Here is a 16,605-nt window from a genome sequence, read left to right on the forward strand (position 1 = left end):
ATTTCATGACGTGAAACTAAGGACTCTTACATCATCAATGACTGTCCTCCATGGCTTATCAGCGGTACCCCTTTAAACATGATCCACCCGGGTCAGTCAGAGAAATATCTTGGCTTGCAAATCGACCCTTGGGTGGGGATAGTTAAGCCCGAATTACAATCATGACGTGATTTCTGTTAGAAAAAAAGGCAATAGGAAGCATTTTTGTCCCATTTCTATATTTTAAGGATGATGTGGATCTTCAGGGATTAAGCTACAACCTCTCTTGCTCCAGTATGACCAAGTGAGGTGTTCACAGCCTGTTTCAATTACTGGCACTCAAATTGCAGAGGTGGCAATCGCTCCCCCAGTGTCTGTACTGTTTGAGAAATTATTACAACCTGTGTTGTTTTTTTCTTGCAAAGCAAAAGCAATAAACAAACCCTCTTCTCTAAAGCAGTGAGTGGTATTAGCAGTGCTATTAGACTTGGCTCAACTGCTTCTGTCATGAGTCAAGCAATAGTGGAGAGGGGGAAAAAAAGCTATGCAAACAAAGTTCATCATTTAGCTGACATCACACAAATGCTGCTGCTTCTAATCAAGGCGTTAACACTTAATTTTGCTCTGTTTCTGTTGCTTCTTCTCTTATTGTTTTATAAACTTCACTAGGATGGTTCTTTCCCCTATATAATGGGTACTTTTCTTCAAAGCCTTTTCTGAGCAGCTGAGCTCACTGTTTTCATCAAGCATTTCTTTTGCTACTTCTGTAATGAGAGAAAAGCAGGGAGCCCAGAAAGTGAGAATTCAAGTTCCCCTGGGGGAAGATTGAAAGATTGAAATTACTAAGATTAAAACATTTGGGGAAAAAAGTTTAATACAGCTTTAAAAAATCTGTTTGGATTAACTTTCCTGAGTGTCCTACTGTAGTTAATGTGTAAAGAATCTTGTCTAGGCCTACACTCAGTTTCTTCTCTGAGCCCTTTATTAAAAATTAAGGAGACCATTACAAATCAATCCATGTTAAAAATGTAACTGAAAATAGATCCCTTAAAAAAAAGGCAAAACCAAACTAAACACAACAAACCACTAAGTAGTATTTTTGCAGTCTTATATGTGCAGTATCTTAATCCTACCCTGAAAGTGACTGCAATGTTTAACTAGTGTAAAAAAACTTTTATCCAGTTCTTCCCATTCGAATTTATAGAGCCTGATTAAGCAAGGGAAAAAATAATCTCAAAGATTTGGTAACTTTGCAGTCTCTAAAGGTACAATTAGGGTATCTCTGTAGGAATGGCTATTCTGTGCATCAAATACGGTTAGGAGTAATTTTACAAGTGAAGCAGAATTTCCTTGAAGTAAGTAAATTCTGAAGACAAGTGGCACCATAGTGTCCTCTTGTGGTCTTTTAATGTCTAATCTGCAACATGCTTTTCTAGGCCAACAGAAAAATATTCCATTTCAGTTAGCATATCAGCTCCTGTATAAATATGGGACCTCTCCTGGCCTTATTGTTCTCCTGGAAATGGCACATAGAGGATTGCACATTGCATCTCCCATAAACTCAGTCTCCAGTTCTTTACATGTGGGTGTTGTAGTCCTCCATGAAGGACCTCTTAGAGTGGACTGCACCTTTGAAATGGATGATGTAGACTCTGGTCTCTGTTAGAGATGTTTGCAGTCAGGTTGCCAATTTTGGCCAGCTTTGTCCACAGGACTGGTGTGATCTTCAGAGGTGGAAAAGCAGAAATGTGCTGAAAACAGAAGTTCACTTTGGCAAAATACTGGCCATAAACTCACAGAATTTCTGCCAAGCCTCACATCCATTGGAGTGGCAATTTTTGTTATTTTTTCCAATGGTCAGCTCTGGGCTACTTGTAACCCATGGTCCATTCAAGTGGGAAAATTTCTTTCAAAATAATAAAGGACAGCTCTGGATCCCCTGTTGAGCATATCCTAGCTTTTTTTTCCTTTCTGCAGTTTTAAATATCTGCATTTATGCTTTTAAAATCATGTTGGCTCCAAAACATGCAAGTATTTAATTCTAGGTATCAGGGCTCTGCATCTAACTATATGGGAGAGAAACTGAGCAGGGTTTCAGTATCCCAGAGATGTTTTACTCTGTCAGATCTATTCTGTCTATAAATCTGCAAACCCTTCTCTAAACAATAACCCTATTTCTGTTCTAACTGGAATATACTTTTTTGGTTTTTTTTCAGTACCACTACCCTGCCACTAACTTAATGGTCCAGGATATCTCAGAAATACTTTTCATATCATATGATTTAGAAATTTCCCATGGTTCCAAAGCATCAGTTCACTGATTGCCCCATTGTCAAAGAGAAGAGAAGCAGTATACTGGTCTGTACTAACCGAGCTACAATGATGGTTATCTAAACCATCAGCATGCAGATACTCTACTCAAGAAGTGTTATGTATTTTGGATAAACACAGTTACAGATGTTATCTCTCAGGCTTCTAGGGAAATGCATCCTGTGCATACACCTCTAAACAGGCCACTTAAGCTGCCTGGGGACATGAACATTATGGTCAGCAACAACAGCAGTAACTACGCAGGTTACTCTACCAAGGAGGCATTCCGAAGCTTCATTTACAGAAAGTTAACATAACCTTTGTAAAAAAACTTTGTGGAGGTATTTTTTATCATAAAGCACTCCAAACAATGTTAAAGACAATTTATTTTACAGATTAATTTTGAAAAACCAACCAACCAACCACCAATCAAACAAAAAGAAAAGAAAAAAGGGGGGAAAAAAAGAGAGAAAAACCCACCACCACCACCAAAACCCCACAAAACCAACCAAACCACAACCAAGACATAATTTGAGTAGTAATTTTAGGACATTTCTTTCTGAGGATGATACTTCTTGGTTAGCCTTGTTTTCCCAAGTCAGAAAAAATAAACTAGCTTATCTAATATTTAGGCATCATCCCAAGAAATTCAGAAAGAAGGGAAGGTAAGAAAAGCTGGCCTCAGCTTCAGATGCTGGATCTTTCTATCCTTAAACAAATGACAAATCTCTTTCTGTGAGGAGTTGAAATGTGTTACTTTTTGTTGTTTGATTAAGATTAACAGCATCTGTTGCAAGTCCATAAACTAACAGTACTACAGAGATCATTTACAAGGGCCTTCCAATGTTTGTGAGGGCTAAGGCAAGCTGTTCCCTCTGCTATATCCTCAAAAGCCATCACTAAAGCTGATGTTAATCCTGTGTTCACTTTCTCCTAGGCTGACTGTAGAAGCAGCACAAGCTGTGAATTGCTGTCTGTCAGGGGAGGGATAAAACCCCTTGCAGGGGTATGTCAGGCCTGTTTATCGTACATCTGATGCACACAGTCTCATGCTGGGCTGCAAAACCAAACTGCCTTTTTTTTAATGCTTGAGTGGTGTCATTTCTAACAGAAAGTGTTAAAGGCAAGAACTTGACAATGCTTGCCTGCCCTGAGGATTTATGTCAGGTTCTGCAGTTTACCCATCTTCTACAACACCCAGAGATTCTCTTTTCCTGAGTTTAATGGCACAGTTGTTTACTGTCTTCTCAGCTGGAAGCTTATACCTACTTAAGGCAGTTCACAAATACCCAGTGGCTTACTAATTAAAACCTGAACTGCCTTTGCTTATATGATTTGTAGGTAATAAACAAACAGTTTTAAAAGCCCTTCCTGATCATGCATCAGAGAAGAGATAATGGATTTGCTGATCTTTAGGCTGCTGATTTCACTGATGCTGTCAAGGTATTCTAGAGTACTGAAAATGCAGGCCTTTTCTCACCTTCCTTCTTCTAAGCCAGCCTCAGTATTGTTTGCAGTGAAATCAACAGCCTTTTTCTTAAAAGTGAAGTTTTTCTCTCTTGGTTTGTGTGGGGTGTAGTGTATAGAGGGGGAAAAAAGCACAAACCAAAACAACAGGAAATAAATATTATTCTCTCTGCTCTGTTTTCCCTGACCAGACTGTACCCACATGAAACTATCATCCCAACGTCCATTTAGCTTTGTGGAAAACAGGTAATTTTCAACCCTGTCATTTAATGAGATAGCAATGTTGTCTTAGGTAAATGCTGTAGTATTGCAGATTCATTTCAGCCCCACATTCATACTAGGTGATCTTTAAGATCATGATGGCACCTCATACCATTCCCAAGTAAAAATCAGTATTTGTAGTCAGGGAAAAAATGTGACCAAGGCTGACATTTCAGTTTTTCACAAATCAGATGCTGAACAACAAAGTTGATACTGGTGGGTGACTTATCTTTTAAATATGGGCTTTCTCCAAGGCACTAAAGAACCGTGGTCTTCAGACAAAAGAAATATTTTGCTTCAATAAACTTGAATAGTTTCCTAGGGCTAAATTCTCTCCTAAGACATTTGGCTATCGTTTCCATTCCATAGAGGGGAGCTGCTGGTGTATGTGCCTGAGCTCGATTTGATTTGTTTCTCCCCCACCCTTTTGGGGTACAATTTCAGCACCGTTGATTTCATCATACTCAAACATTTTGTGGTAGCACAGATGCATTTTTTGGCGCCTAAAGAAAGCGATCAAGCTCCTTGCCAGACCTGCTTTGAAAAGCAAGATGAGTAAGTGCCCAGTTTAATTCTTCCTCCTCAACAGCTATGACTCCAAAAACACTGTCTTGAAACTTATTTCTGATAAACTCTTTTTTTTCCTAGGACAGTTTATTTATATCAGACACTTTCACTCAAAAGCTTGGTAAACTGGAAGCCAGGGAAGAACAAAGAAGACAGAAGACCAAGCATGAAGCAACTTGCTTAAAGGTGAGTTATTAGCTTGCCTTTTTTCCTGTGTAAAGTTATTCATTCCCTATCAATTAATACTTTTCTCTTTTCTTGGTGGATTCTACCTTTCTAAGTCATATGTATTATGAACACTAATGAAACATAATTCAACCAAAACCAGATAAACAGGAAATGCTACTTTTTGGACAGTTGCTCCACTTTCCTTTGGGAAAAAAATGTTGCAGATAAGACAGTGGACTAAGTGGTACACCACTGTCAGAACCAGTGCTTCTAAAATTAGCAGGAATGCTTTCTAGATGATCAGAATTGGCCCAACCTTGCCCACAGAAATTGCTGGTAAAACTTCATAGACCTCAGTGGGACCGTATTTACAAACAGGCTCATTTTATTGTTACTGGGGAAAAAAACAAAACAAAACAAAACAAAACAAAACTCATCCCAGGTCTTCAAGACACCATGAGTTTTGAACAGAGAAAAATGTGGGGGGTTTTTTATCTCCTCCCAAACTGATGAAGCTGTTAGATCATAGTATCAGTCAGAGTTGGAAGGGACCACAAGGATCATCTAGTTCCAACACCCCCTGCCATGGGCAGGGACACTCCACACTACATCAGGCTGGCCAGAGCCTCATCCAGCCTGGTCTTAAACACCTCCAGGGTCAGGGCCTCAACCACCTCCCTGGACAACCCATTCCAGTGCTTCACCACTCTCATGGTGAAGAACCTCCTCCTCACATCCAGCCTGAATCTCCCCACCTCCAGCTTAATTTCATTCCCCCTAGTCCTATCACTACCTGAGATCCTGAGAAGTCCTTCCCCAGCCTTCCTGTAGGCCCCCTTCAGATACTGGAAGGCCACAATTAGGTCACCTTGGAGCCTTCTCTTCTGCAGACTGAACAGCCCCAACTCCTTCAGTCTGTCCTCATAGGAGAGGTGCTCCAGCCCTCTGATCATCCTTGTGGCTCTTCTCTGGACACGTTCCAGCACCTCCACATCCCTCTTGTAATAGGGGCTCCAGAACTGGACACAGTACTCCAGGTGGGGTCTCACCAGAGCTGAGTAAAGGGGGAGAATCACCTCCCTTGACCTGCTAGCCACACTTCTCTTGATGCAGCCCAGGATCTGATTGGCTTTCCAGGCTGCAAGTGCACACTCAGAGCTCCTGTTGAGCTTCTTGTCCACCAGCACCCCCAAGTCTCTCTCCTTAGGGCTGCTTTCCAGCCAGTCACTGCCTAGCCTGTATTTGTGCCTGGGATTGCCTCAACCCAGATGCAGGACCCTGCACTTGGTCTTGTTGAACCTCCTGAGGTTGGCTTGTGCCCACCTCTCCAGCCTGTCAAGGTCTCTCTGGATGGCCTCCCTTCCCTCCAGCCTGTCTGCTGCACCACACAGCTTGGTGTCGTCAGCAAACTTGCTGAGTGTGCACTCAATGCCACTGTCCATGTCACCCACAAAGATGTTGAACAAGACAGGTCCCAGGACTGATCCCTGAGGGACTCCACTTGTCCCTGGCCTCCACTGGGACATGGACCCATTGACACACGACCACATAAAGATCATTGTTGTTCTCTTCAACAGAGCAAGGGACAAAACTAAAATGTAGGCTGTGCAAAAACACAGGAGTCTTAGAAGTCTTTCCACCTGTCTGATCAATGTTTGGAGGTGTAATTATACTGGCTTTCCCCAGAGGTGGTCTACCAACAAGTTTGTGTTAAGTGAACTTGAGAGACCTGTACCCCCTTGGCAGCAGCCACTCCGCAGCATGGATTCTTCGTATTTCAAACCCAAACTAATTAAAAGTAATATATTACTCAGTTCTCATGAACAAAGCATTCTCCCTCTTGTCTTTCTGTGCTCATTGCACATTCTTTTCTCCAGGTGACCTGGGGTTTGCTTTGTCAAGAAAGGCAGGACAAATTCAGAAAGCTTGTTGTAAGGTTCTTCTGAGCACAGGAAATGTGTAGTCTTATCCTCTTCCTCTGCTCTAAGCTTGTATCCTCCTACAGACTCCTATGCAATCCAAGGACAAAGCATCTGTACTGGACGAATTGTCACTGTACACAGATTTTAGTCAAAACTCTACAAAACTAGTTGGAATTGATATTTGATGGGAAGATGCACAAACTGTCCCCTCAAGCTTCTTTCCTGATGATTACATAAAGCGTTAAAAAGAGAATCTTTTACTTTCAAGGCTAGCTTTCAAACACATAGCATTATCAACGATTAATTCATGTTAAAACTCCATGTGAAGACTACAGCATATAAAATGAAGGCCAAGACAGCAATGGCTGGCGCCAGCTTTTTCTAATGTGAAGGCAAAATTGAATTTTGCTCCCTCGAGAACAAGAGGTTGAGGCAGGCATGCCCCAGGCTTTATGGACCCTGCCGCCACAGAGGCGTGCGCCTTACCGCCGGGAGGGGGTGGCGCACCCCACTGCCCCCATTAGTGGGACATAACAATGGTGCAGCGCCGGCTCCCAGGCCCCAGCCTGAGCAGCAGGGCCACAGTTCACCTGCCCTGGCAGTCTGCTGCCTTAGCAACTGTCTGCTTTGCATGTAACTAGAAATACCCTCGGCTCCAGCTAACATGCAGATTTCCCCACAGCCGTGTTTCACCCCCACGCCTCTGCCCAGACACGGTCCCCGGGGCTCGCCCCTTGTTTCAGAGGGCCGATGCAGGCGGCGGGGGCACGCGCACGAGAAACCAGCGCGCTGCCACCGCAAGCACAGGAAGCGGTGACAGCTGCCGCAGCTGAAGTGAGCGATAACTTGCACAAAAATAGACCCGCTCCGCCTGGCTGTTCATCGCTCATCAGGTTGCTGTTGATTAGAAGCCTGGAGTTTGGCAGGGCTACGAGTCAAGAGTTTTTAATTGGCGCGCCTTGCTTCGTCCCAGCCCCGCAGCTATCCGGGGGCTCTGCCAGCTTACCGCTCGCTGATCTGCTGCCCACACACTCCTCTCGGGTTTTCTACGACCACCCTGCCTCTGCCAGGAGGCGCGGAGGATATACAAACACCACCCCTTTTCCCCAGTGAACCGCCACTTGGCCAGATGCTGCGTCCTCGAACTGCCCTGCCGCGGTGCCGGGGATCGCTCCCCCCTCGACCCCGCAACCGCCTCCCCGGGCCTGGGCGCGGCGCGCCAACGCCCTCCTATCGCTTTAGCTCAGCAAATGGCGACGGCGGGGGAGGGAGCCGGAGGCGGCTCGGGGCAACGGCAGAGGGAAATTTGCTTCCCAAGGCGGCCCAGCAGCATCGGCGAGGGAGGACCGCGGGCAGAGGGCGCAGAGGGGGCCCGCCCTTCCCCGCCCCGCTCTGCTCCCCTCCCAGCGCGCCGCGGCTACCGCCGCCCCCGGGCCCGGCTCCTGTCACGATGACTGTGAGAGAAAGGCTCCCCCTTCCCCGCGCCGCCTCGCCGCCTGCGGCCCCTCCTCCGCGTTCCTGCTGCTGATCGCGCCCGCCCGGTGGGAGAGACACCCCTTCCTCCCTCCCCCGCGCCCGGTCCTCGCTGCGGGGCGGCTCCGGTCCCGGCCTGCCCGCCCGTCGGCCACGGGGGCGGCGGCCGCCGCGCCGCCTCGCCGCCCCGGCGCTCGGAGGGGAATGGGTGGAGTTGAGGAGCGCGGTTTCCTGAGAGGAAGTGACCGCACAGGGCAGGAATGCGCCGCCGGCTTCGCGCCGCGTCCCGCCTGCTTCGCTGCGGTGCCGCGGGGAGCCCTCGCCACCCCGCCAGCCATGCCGCACTTCACCGTGGTACCGGTGGAGGACAAGCACCGCGCCGAGTATGATAGCGTAGAAGGGCTCAGCTGGGTGGACTACCGGGAGGCAGCAGCGGCGCCTGTCGCTGGTGATTCTTACGACACAGTCAGCTCCGACGGTGAGCGGACACGGCGGGGGCGCGGGGGAACGGCGGTGTTGGCCGCTCCCTGGAGGATCCAGTTCAAGCCTGGCTGCCCCGCTCTGCTTCGCCACCGCTGGCGGCGGCAGACAAAGGCAGGGGCGCTGGTAGCGGCCCTGTGGGGCGGCGGGGCGCAGCGCGCCCGGAGGAGGAGCCCCCGCGAGGTCCGCCCGGGCGGGCGGCGGCTCAGCCGTTGCTGGGGCCGGGACGCGCCGCCGTGGCGAGGCCCGTGGGGACCCCTGTCTCCGGGTGAATGCTACCGGATGAATGCTGGGAGGGGGGGCTGTCAGCCCCAGTGGCCCGGGCCGCGGTGGGTCCCGTGGGATGCGGGTGGACAGGGTGTCCTTCGGAGGCGAGGACAGCCTCCGCTCCTCAGTCACTTGTTGATAGCCCGGGGGTGCAGCGGCGTGCGGGGCCGGCTCGGGGGCCGGGCCTTATCACTGCTCCCACAAACTGCAGCCTCCAAGAGGCGATAAGAGTATGTGGAGATGCGCTCAAATATTTTCGGAGCTGCACTTCCAAAATAAAGGAGTGGGAGAGGGTTCAATTAAAGTAGACGAATCTTAGTGCTCTGCTTTTCTTATGTCAGCTTTAAAAACTCACCTGCCTAGCAAGGTCTCTCTCCCTCACACCGAGCCCTGCGATACTAGAGCATGTGTGTTGTGTCTGAGTGGCTTTCATAACTGCCCGGGAAGGCAGAGCTGCTTTTTGTTAGTGCTTAATTTATTCCAGTTACAGAATAGGATCATGTAAATTGGAGGGGATTTTGGGTGGTGAGAAATACATTCTTTTATCAGGCAGCTAGTTGCTCTGCTCAGCCAATCTTTGTGTTTTGCTGTGGCTTTTGGGTATAAATCAATTAAAAAAAATAAAAAAACAGTGTTTATAGTGATAAAAGGAAGGACACAGATTCAGAGAGTAGTTCGGGTAAAAGATTGTTTTAGCTGTTTGTGAGATATCTTCCTGTTTTCTGCCTTAGTTATGTTTAGTACTGTAACCTTTAGAGAGAGGATCTTCCCATGGGCTTCATGCATCTGACTTGCCCTCTGTGAATCATGTGTGATTCTAGGCAACAAAAGGAAAATCAGTCAACACCTGACCTGTTCTTCCTCACCTGTGCAATCAGAGTTTTCGGAATGTAAATGTTATTGGATGTACAATAATCCCTGAAGGGAGCTGGCACTGCTCAGGCCTATGCTTCAGGAAGAGAGTAGTGTAATTCTGCTGAGCGATACTCAACTGTCATGAGATCAAGGTGCAGTTCCTGCCTTGTCACCTTCTTCGGTCCTCTGTATCTGCATCAGTCTTCAACATGTGCCAATCTTTCATTAAATTTTAGTTTTCAAAGGAATTTTACATTATATACAAAGTAACTTACATAGGCCTCATGTCCATTATGATTGTTTCCAGATCTAGTGTGGGCATTTTGGAATGATGAAAGGTAGGCACTTTCATCAACATGTCTGTTAGTGGAGACAATTTGGGACTCTAACCCTGAAGGCTGTGCAGGGCCTTGACTTTGTTTCGTAAAGACAGTCTGTTTTACTGTGGGGTTAGTTAATGTAGAGCTTTCATGACAGGTGTTTTTCGCTCATCTGAGCAGGTTGAGGTGGAGGTCTCGTGGAGTAGTTTTTCCACTAGGTAGCTTTGTCCATGTGTTGGTAAGTGTGACTTGGAGAAGGTACTGCCATGGTGGATCTTTACCCAGGTCAATCAGACTGGCTGTCCTTTGGATATGAGAGTGCCTGTGGGATGTGTCCACAAAATACACTTCAACCTACTCAGCTGCCTGTCACAGCCTACCAGTAGCTGGCAAGCTGTGGCTGTCCTGACTGCGACACTGCTGGAAGTTAGCTGAGTCTATTGTAAAACTGATAAATATCTACTAACACCTCTATTAATATATAGTAGTTAGTTCTGTTTCTGTTTGAGCTATAACTCCCCTCTATTTTTTAATTTACTTTCACAGTAATTAAGTGTTGTTTCATATCCTGAGGGTGTACATATAAAGATATATTGTCTTGGCTACTTGTACTGACAAGCATGTTCTTCCTCAGTAGCCTTTTCTGCCTCTTCCGTGATTTCTTGGGTTTATGGCTTTGTAGTATGGAATCTGAACTCTCTTGTGTTACTCCTTTGGATTTTGGTGCTTCTTTCCACATTGCATGCAGAGACCATAGCCTCTCATACTGGAGGAGTATTGATAATACAGCATGGTAGAGATGGAAGCTCTTGTTGAAGACTGAGTATTTCATATTTTACAGCTGATAAGTACTGTCTGGAAGGCAAGAGAGTGACCCCCCCAGAGCCTTCTGTGCATCTCTTCACAGGGTTCTTGGAGTGATCTGTGTTGGTGACACTCCTGATTCCAGATGAGGCACAGTAGCAGAATACACCCTAACAAAGTGTATATGATCCATGATAGCACTGCGCAGAGCAGTCTGAGCCATGTCAATTGTCCAGCCCTCCCATGCCATCCAAGTAGTGCCGCTGTAGTCAGTATAAGAAAGTTGTTCTGGAGACTCTTCTCCTGGGAAGATTTTATCAGCTTGCCATTCAGAACCTTAAATAAACTGCTGCTCAGTTTGATCAGAGATGGGTTACAGTGACTCAGTAATCGCATGGCCCTGCAGGCCTATGGTCTGTCATGGTCATGTAGCTGTTTATAGCTGGTTTGTAACACTGAGTAAAGCAGTGACTTCATTGTCCAGTATTCCTTGCACAATCTCTGTTGCTTATAATTCAGACAGATCCTTAATTCACTCTGACCTTTTCACTCCAACCTTTATTTGCCGTAGCCTTGGTTTTGAGTGGTAGTTTTCTGCATTTTGCTTTATTTGTGACATCAAGTGATGCCTTGTCATCTAAACACTGCAGATGTGGAACCATTCTGCAGAGAATTTCTCTGTCAGCCATTTCCATCAGAAGACATTAGTCAGTGTGCAATAACTTAGACTTCCCAGATAGCTCCAGTGCTTGCTTGTGAATAAAATCAGTCTTTATTTCCTAAGCAGGTTCCACCGAATTGCCACTGCTTGTAATAGATTTTGACATCTTCCATTTAGAAAAAGAAGTACAAAGAATTATCTTGTGATCCTGTGATAAACTTGTGAGTCCTGCTTTATGGATCAGCAGGGATGAGAAATGTGAATTTGGCACCTCTTTGGTCTTTGAAATAATGCCAGCATGTTAGGTTCGGTACACAGGGTAAGAAGAGGGACAGTGGGGCCTGAAAACTGTTTTAAAAAACCAAATAAGCTTTGGTATAATAGGAATCTCAGCTCCACAGTGATTATGCACCCTGTTAACCAAAGTGTGGCAATGTCATGAGCCCTGTGGGAAGTTATTTATCATCCTGTGACTTTTGTTGGTGGAAATGAGATGCTAATCAGCTTGGTGTCATTAACCAGCTTTGGTCAGCTGCCACCCTTGGTTTTTGCCAATGAATTACTCTGCTTATGCTCTAGTGATCACATGTCTTCTTTTGAGTCCAGAGTTGTAGCTGGACTTGAGACATTTTCTTCATGTTTACAGTCTGCATCAATATGTACAGTGTGCTTGTGCAGCTGCAGATTATGCTGATCATCTGCAAGAAGCTATTTTTGAGAAGGTGGATAAAGAAAATTCAGTGCCCGTTTACTTTAAACTTCTTGCTGCTTCACTGCTTTTTAGTATGTGGAAACTTACTAGTAAAGGCTTAATGTCTTTTGCAAGACTTGAAATAAAGATCACATATATCTGAAGATACTTTGAATGGGGATACATAAACAATTCAAAAAATCCTTCTCAAAGCACTTAATTCTTCTGTGTAGGTGTTTTGGCAAAGTCCAGAGATAAGATAAAATTAGCCATGTAATGATTTGGATGCTACAGCTAAAGAGGGGTGACAGATACATGTGTCCAAATATAGTTTAGGTTATTTTAAATTCAAGAACTTCTGTTAGAAGCAGTGTTGGTAAATGGTGCTGTTACAATATTCATAGCAGGATATTTTTGCAGAATTTCTGTAGCATGAGCACCTTCAGCATTTTTTGTATTGCCTCAGAACTGCAGAAAAATCATGGAGGAGCGAACTTGGGGAGGAGTTGAGGCAGAAACTCTGAATTCTATGGGAGGCAGCAAAGAAATACACTGATGTCAGTGAGTTGTCTCTTTGGAGACTTGTAAGTGGTATGAAGACTGCATCTCCTTCGGTTTTGTTTCTTTTTGATATACAAAGTTGGGTTTTTTTTCCTGTTCTGCTAAGCAGCTGTCTTCCTTCTCTGTAAAGTTGAGTAGGTAAATTTGAAGATACTGAAGGTGTCTTGTCAGTGCTACGTAAGTCAATATTTGTTCCTGTTCTATAAATACTTGGGAAATACACAGCGGTGGTTTTAATTTGAAATGTAGATCCTGAAAAGGGTCTTAGCAGCAAGATGATCCTAGTGAAGCCCTTTATTAGTTTTTTCCTGTTTGTGCAGTTGATATTTATCAGGGCACTGATAACAGTGCCAAACTCCAGAATTGTTTCAATACAGGTGAATAGATAAGTGGACTCTTGCTTCAGATAAGGAAAGATAAGAGTGAGGTATGTTAAAAATGAGAGTGGAGAAGTCTGTGACGCATTTAGCTCTTCATAACACTTGAGTGGGTGAAAGGGATGATACTTTCTTTGTAGCCTGGCAGCAAAAGAATTTCCTGAAGAAGCTCATTTTAGTAGAGTCCATGGTAGACACCTTGGGTTTCCTTTAGCAGCAGGCAGTTTTGTTAGGTTTAATTAATCCATAAAAATGCTTGTCTAGGAAAAGAAAAAAGTTCATGTTACTGCATAAACTGTTACTTTTGCTAAGCATGTCTCACATTCTTCTTCTAATATGTGCCGTGATTTAGGCAGAGCTGGAGAGGCTGCAGCTGTCCGGTACCAAAAGGAGCTTGGTGCCAACTGCTGGTGGCCAGGAGACTTGGTTACATATAGAAAAATATGGCTCTTTTTGTGGGTTCTCTGGTATTTCAGCTATTTGGAAATGCTCTGGAAGGATCTTCATGATATGTCTAAGTGATTTGATAGCAGATCCTGTAGCAGTGTATGTACAGCTCTGTATGATGCAAGAAATGAAGACCATAACAACCTTCTGTTGGTCTTCTGTAGCTGCTGACTTTTTTGTGTTTTGGAGGACACCTGTATTAGAAGGCTAAGCAATTAGACATGAAAAGACATGAATTCTGCTTTACATGCTTTCTTCTTTTGACTTGCGACGTGCCCATTTCAAGCTTGAGTTGAGACTAAGTTTGGGGAATTTTTTTTCTTTGCTGAGGCTATATGTTTTAATTAAATCTCTTCACTTTTCTGAAGAAATTCAAATAAATTTTGGTGTCTTTTATGAAAAAAAAAATGCACCACTGTAAGATGTAGTCTAAAGCCTGTTGGAATTACATTTTAGGAACATTTCCATTGTCTTCAGTAACCTCTGAGTCAGGAATGTTGAATCTCTTCATTGTACTAAGCTGATTTTTAGTCTCCCAGATAAGAAAGTATCAGTATTTTTTTGTTGTTTGATTTAGTAAAATCTCTTTATTACTGGTTTTCAGTAGGCATCTGTGTGAATGATGCCAAGTGATCCCTTGGCAGTGAGTAGTACTGTTCTTGTTCTTTCAGTTGAGCTGCTTTGGACGATTTATTTCAGTATACTTGGATTTTGTCATGCGTGGAGAACTGTGCATCTTTCACAGTGGCTGCTGCAGTGAGTGCTGAGCAAACAGTATCTGTTTTTTTAAGCAATCAAGATAATGAAATGGCAGACACAAAAAAATGTTAGTCTAAAAGCAAAATCAAATATTTGACATAAATTTAATATGTTATGCCTTTAAATATAGAAAGACCACATGACCAGGAAAAATAACAGCTCTTAAAATATATGTAGGCTAAATGTTTCTGTATCTTGAATATGATCACAGCATTTCATATGCTGTAATGTGGTACAGGTCCCCTTTCTTCAGCCATCCTCTCCACACCTATGCAGAGGTTTGTAGGCTGCCCACTGCGTCCATGACCAAAGTGAAACCTATTTTAAACGTTTGTTTTCTGAGTTTCAAACTGTCACTTCTGAGCTATAAAAAGTTATTGGAGTTAAAGAAGTAGCATTTTTTTTTTCACCTGATAGGTCATATAATAGGGCTTTAGATTTTTGTGGTAGGTATTAGGTTTGGCCTGCAAAAGAAGGCTGTTTACTTTCCATCTGTCTTAATTCATGTCTGAGCAGAAGAGGTATATGTCAGGACAGTTATGGGAATGTCCCACTCCCCGCACCCCCACCCCCCCAGATTTGTGCTGCTATTCAAGGTACTTGGTGGAATTTCTTTTTTAATCATCTTTTGGTCTTCATTGTGTTCTGTAGGACAGAGAGGTGGGGTTGGATGTGTAGAATAAACTGCTAATTGCCCCAAAGGAGCTTCAACTTGGTTAGCTTATGGATGAATGGGGAAGGTTGATAACTTGGCAGTTTTGCCAAGCTGGCTATGCTTTGCTGACTGGAGGCAGCCTAAGACTTGTTGGAAATGTAGATGAAATGGCATTTTGTTGAGCAGAAGATAAGAGGCAGGCTGTGCTGGGCAGCTTGGGGTAGGGATAAGGAAAGAAATTGCTGGTGCTAGTGAGGAGATGGTCATCATCCTGCCTTTGTATTGGTGATCACAGTGCTCTGACAGGAATTGGGGAAGCTTGTTTGCTTAAGGCATGGCCTAGCAGCATTTCCAAAGGTATTTGAATTCTGGATTTGCCAATGTTCCCTGGGAGTTAGTCCCACAGGTCCATCCCCTTGAATCCAGAATGCTTCATTTGGCCTCTTATCCCTGCTCCACCCAAGTGACCTACATTGTCCTAGAAGCCAATCTCTGTCATTGATTGACACGAGGTCTGTAATATAATTATAATGCAATCCATCGATTACTTGGAAAATGAGAATCAAAGCTGTAACCTGATGCTGGAGGCTGCCTTGCAGGAAACCCTGGCAGGGATTGTATAACAGGATCCTGGGAGAGGGGAGGTGACACAGAGATCTGTGTGTAGGGCAGAGACCTGCTCTGCTATGTATAGGTTCAAGCTAATTATGACAGAACAAAACTCTCTGTGTTTTTCTACATTCTAATTACCAACCTTCATTTTCATCACCTACCAGGAGCCAGCAATTTCTTGTGTTTATCTGAGGTGTTTAGAGAATTACTCAGTCATTACAGGTATCTACTTACTGTAAAGCAGGTTAGACTATTCACACTTCTGTCTTCCATGTCAAAGGGAAAAAAGGAATTAGGGTGTGCTATTAGAAATGCCCATTTGCTGAGTTAGAGTAACTCTTCAGGAGGGCAAACTTGTTGAGGCTTGCTCTTGCATACTTGAAATTGCTGATTGATGCAGTAAAACAGTTTTTACGCCCTGGAGTATAATTGTTTTTCATAAAATTATCTATAGAAGTGCTGCTTTGTGTTATGATCCTGTCTGTACTTGCAAGCTGAGCAGCCCCAAGTTTAGTTGCTGTGCACAAAGTCCACTTCTGGGTTTCCTTGTAGGAGTTCAGATCTCAGTCAGGACTTTGAGTGATTCAAGAAGATGGTGTATCTCCTGATGCCTCTGATGGAGGGCAACACATTATTGTTTCTCTTCTTCCTTCCACCTTTGCATTCAGGAGCTTTTCCTTCATGATCCACTTCTAAACAATAACAACTAACATCACTCTTACTAGTAATTTCTGTAGTATGTATTTTTACCCAGACCTGATGCAAATGACAAAGGCAGAAGTTCTTTAATAGATTTGCAGGTCTAGTTTAAAAACCTTATTGCTCCTGAATATTTTCAGCTTTCTTCTGCTAAGGTTTTTCACTCTCCAGTCTATGATTATACAATGTAATGTGTGTAGCAGCAATGTTACTTGTCTGTCTCCTCACCAACAGGATCCTTTACTTTCACTTGATTGATACTTGTCTTCT

General features: G+C 44.3%; 1 protein-coding gene across 1 annotated transcript in view; it reads left to right on the top strand.

The window, feature by feature from the left end:
• The first annotated feature begins 8,263 nt into the window (after positions 1-8,263).
• SLC12A4 (solute carrier family 12 member 4) overlaps positions 8,264-16,605 on the top strand; it is a 48,024-nt gene continuing 39,682 nt past the window's right edge. Inside the window, exon 1 of the mRNA XM_068150492.1 lies at positions 8,264-8,625. Coding sequence (XP_068006593.1) covers positions 8,352-8,625 — 274 coding nt within the window. The 5' untranslated portion in view covers positions 8,264-8,351. The remainder of the gene's footprint in view (positions 8,626-16,605) is intronic.

The sequence above is a fragment of the Melanerpes formicivorus genome, unplaced genomic scaffold (assembly GCF_026170545.1).
Source record: "Melanerpes formicivorus ecotype bairdi unplaced genomic scaffold, bMelFor1.0.p_v2 SCAF_20, whole genome shotgun sequence".
Taxonomy (NCBI): Eukaryota; Metazoa; Chordata; class Aves; order Piciformes; family Picidae; genus Melanerpes; species Melanerpes formicivorus.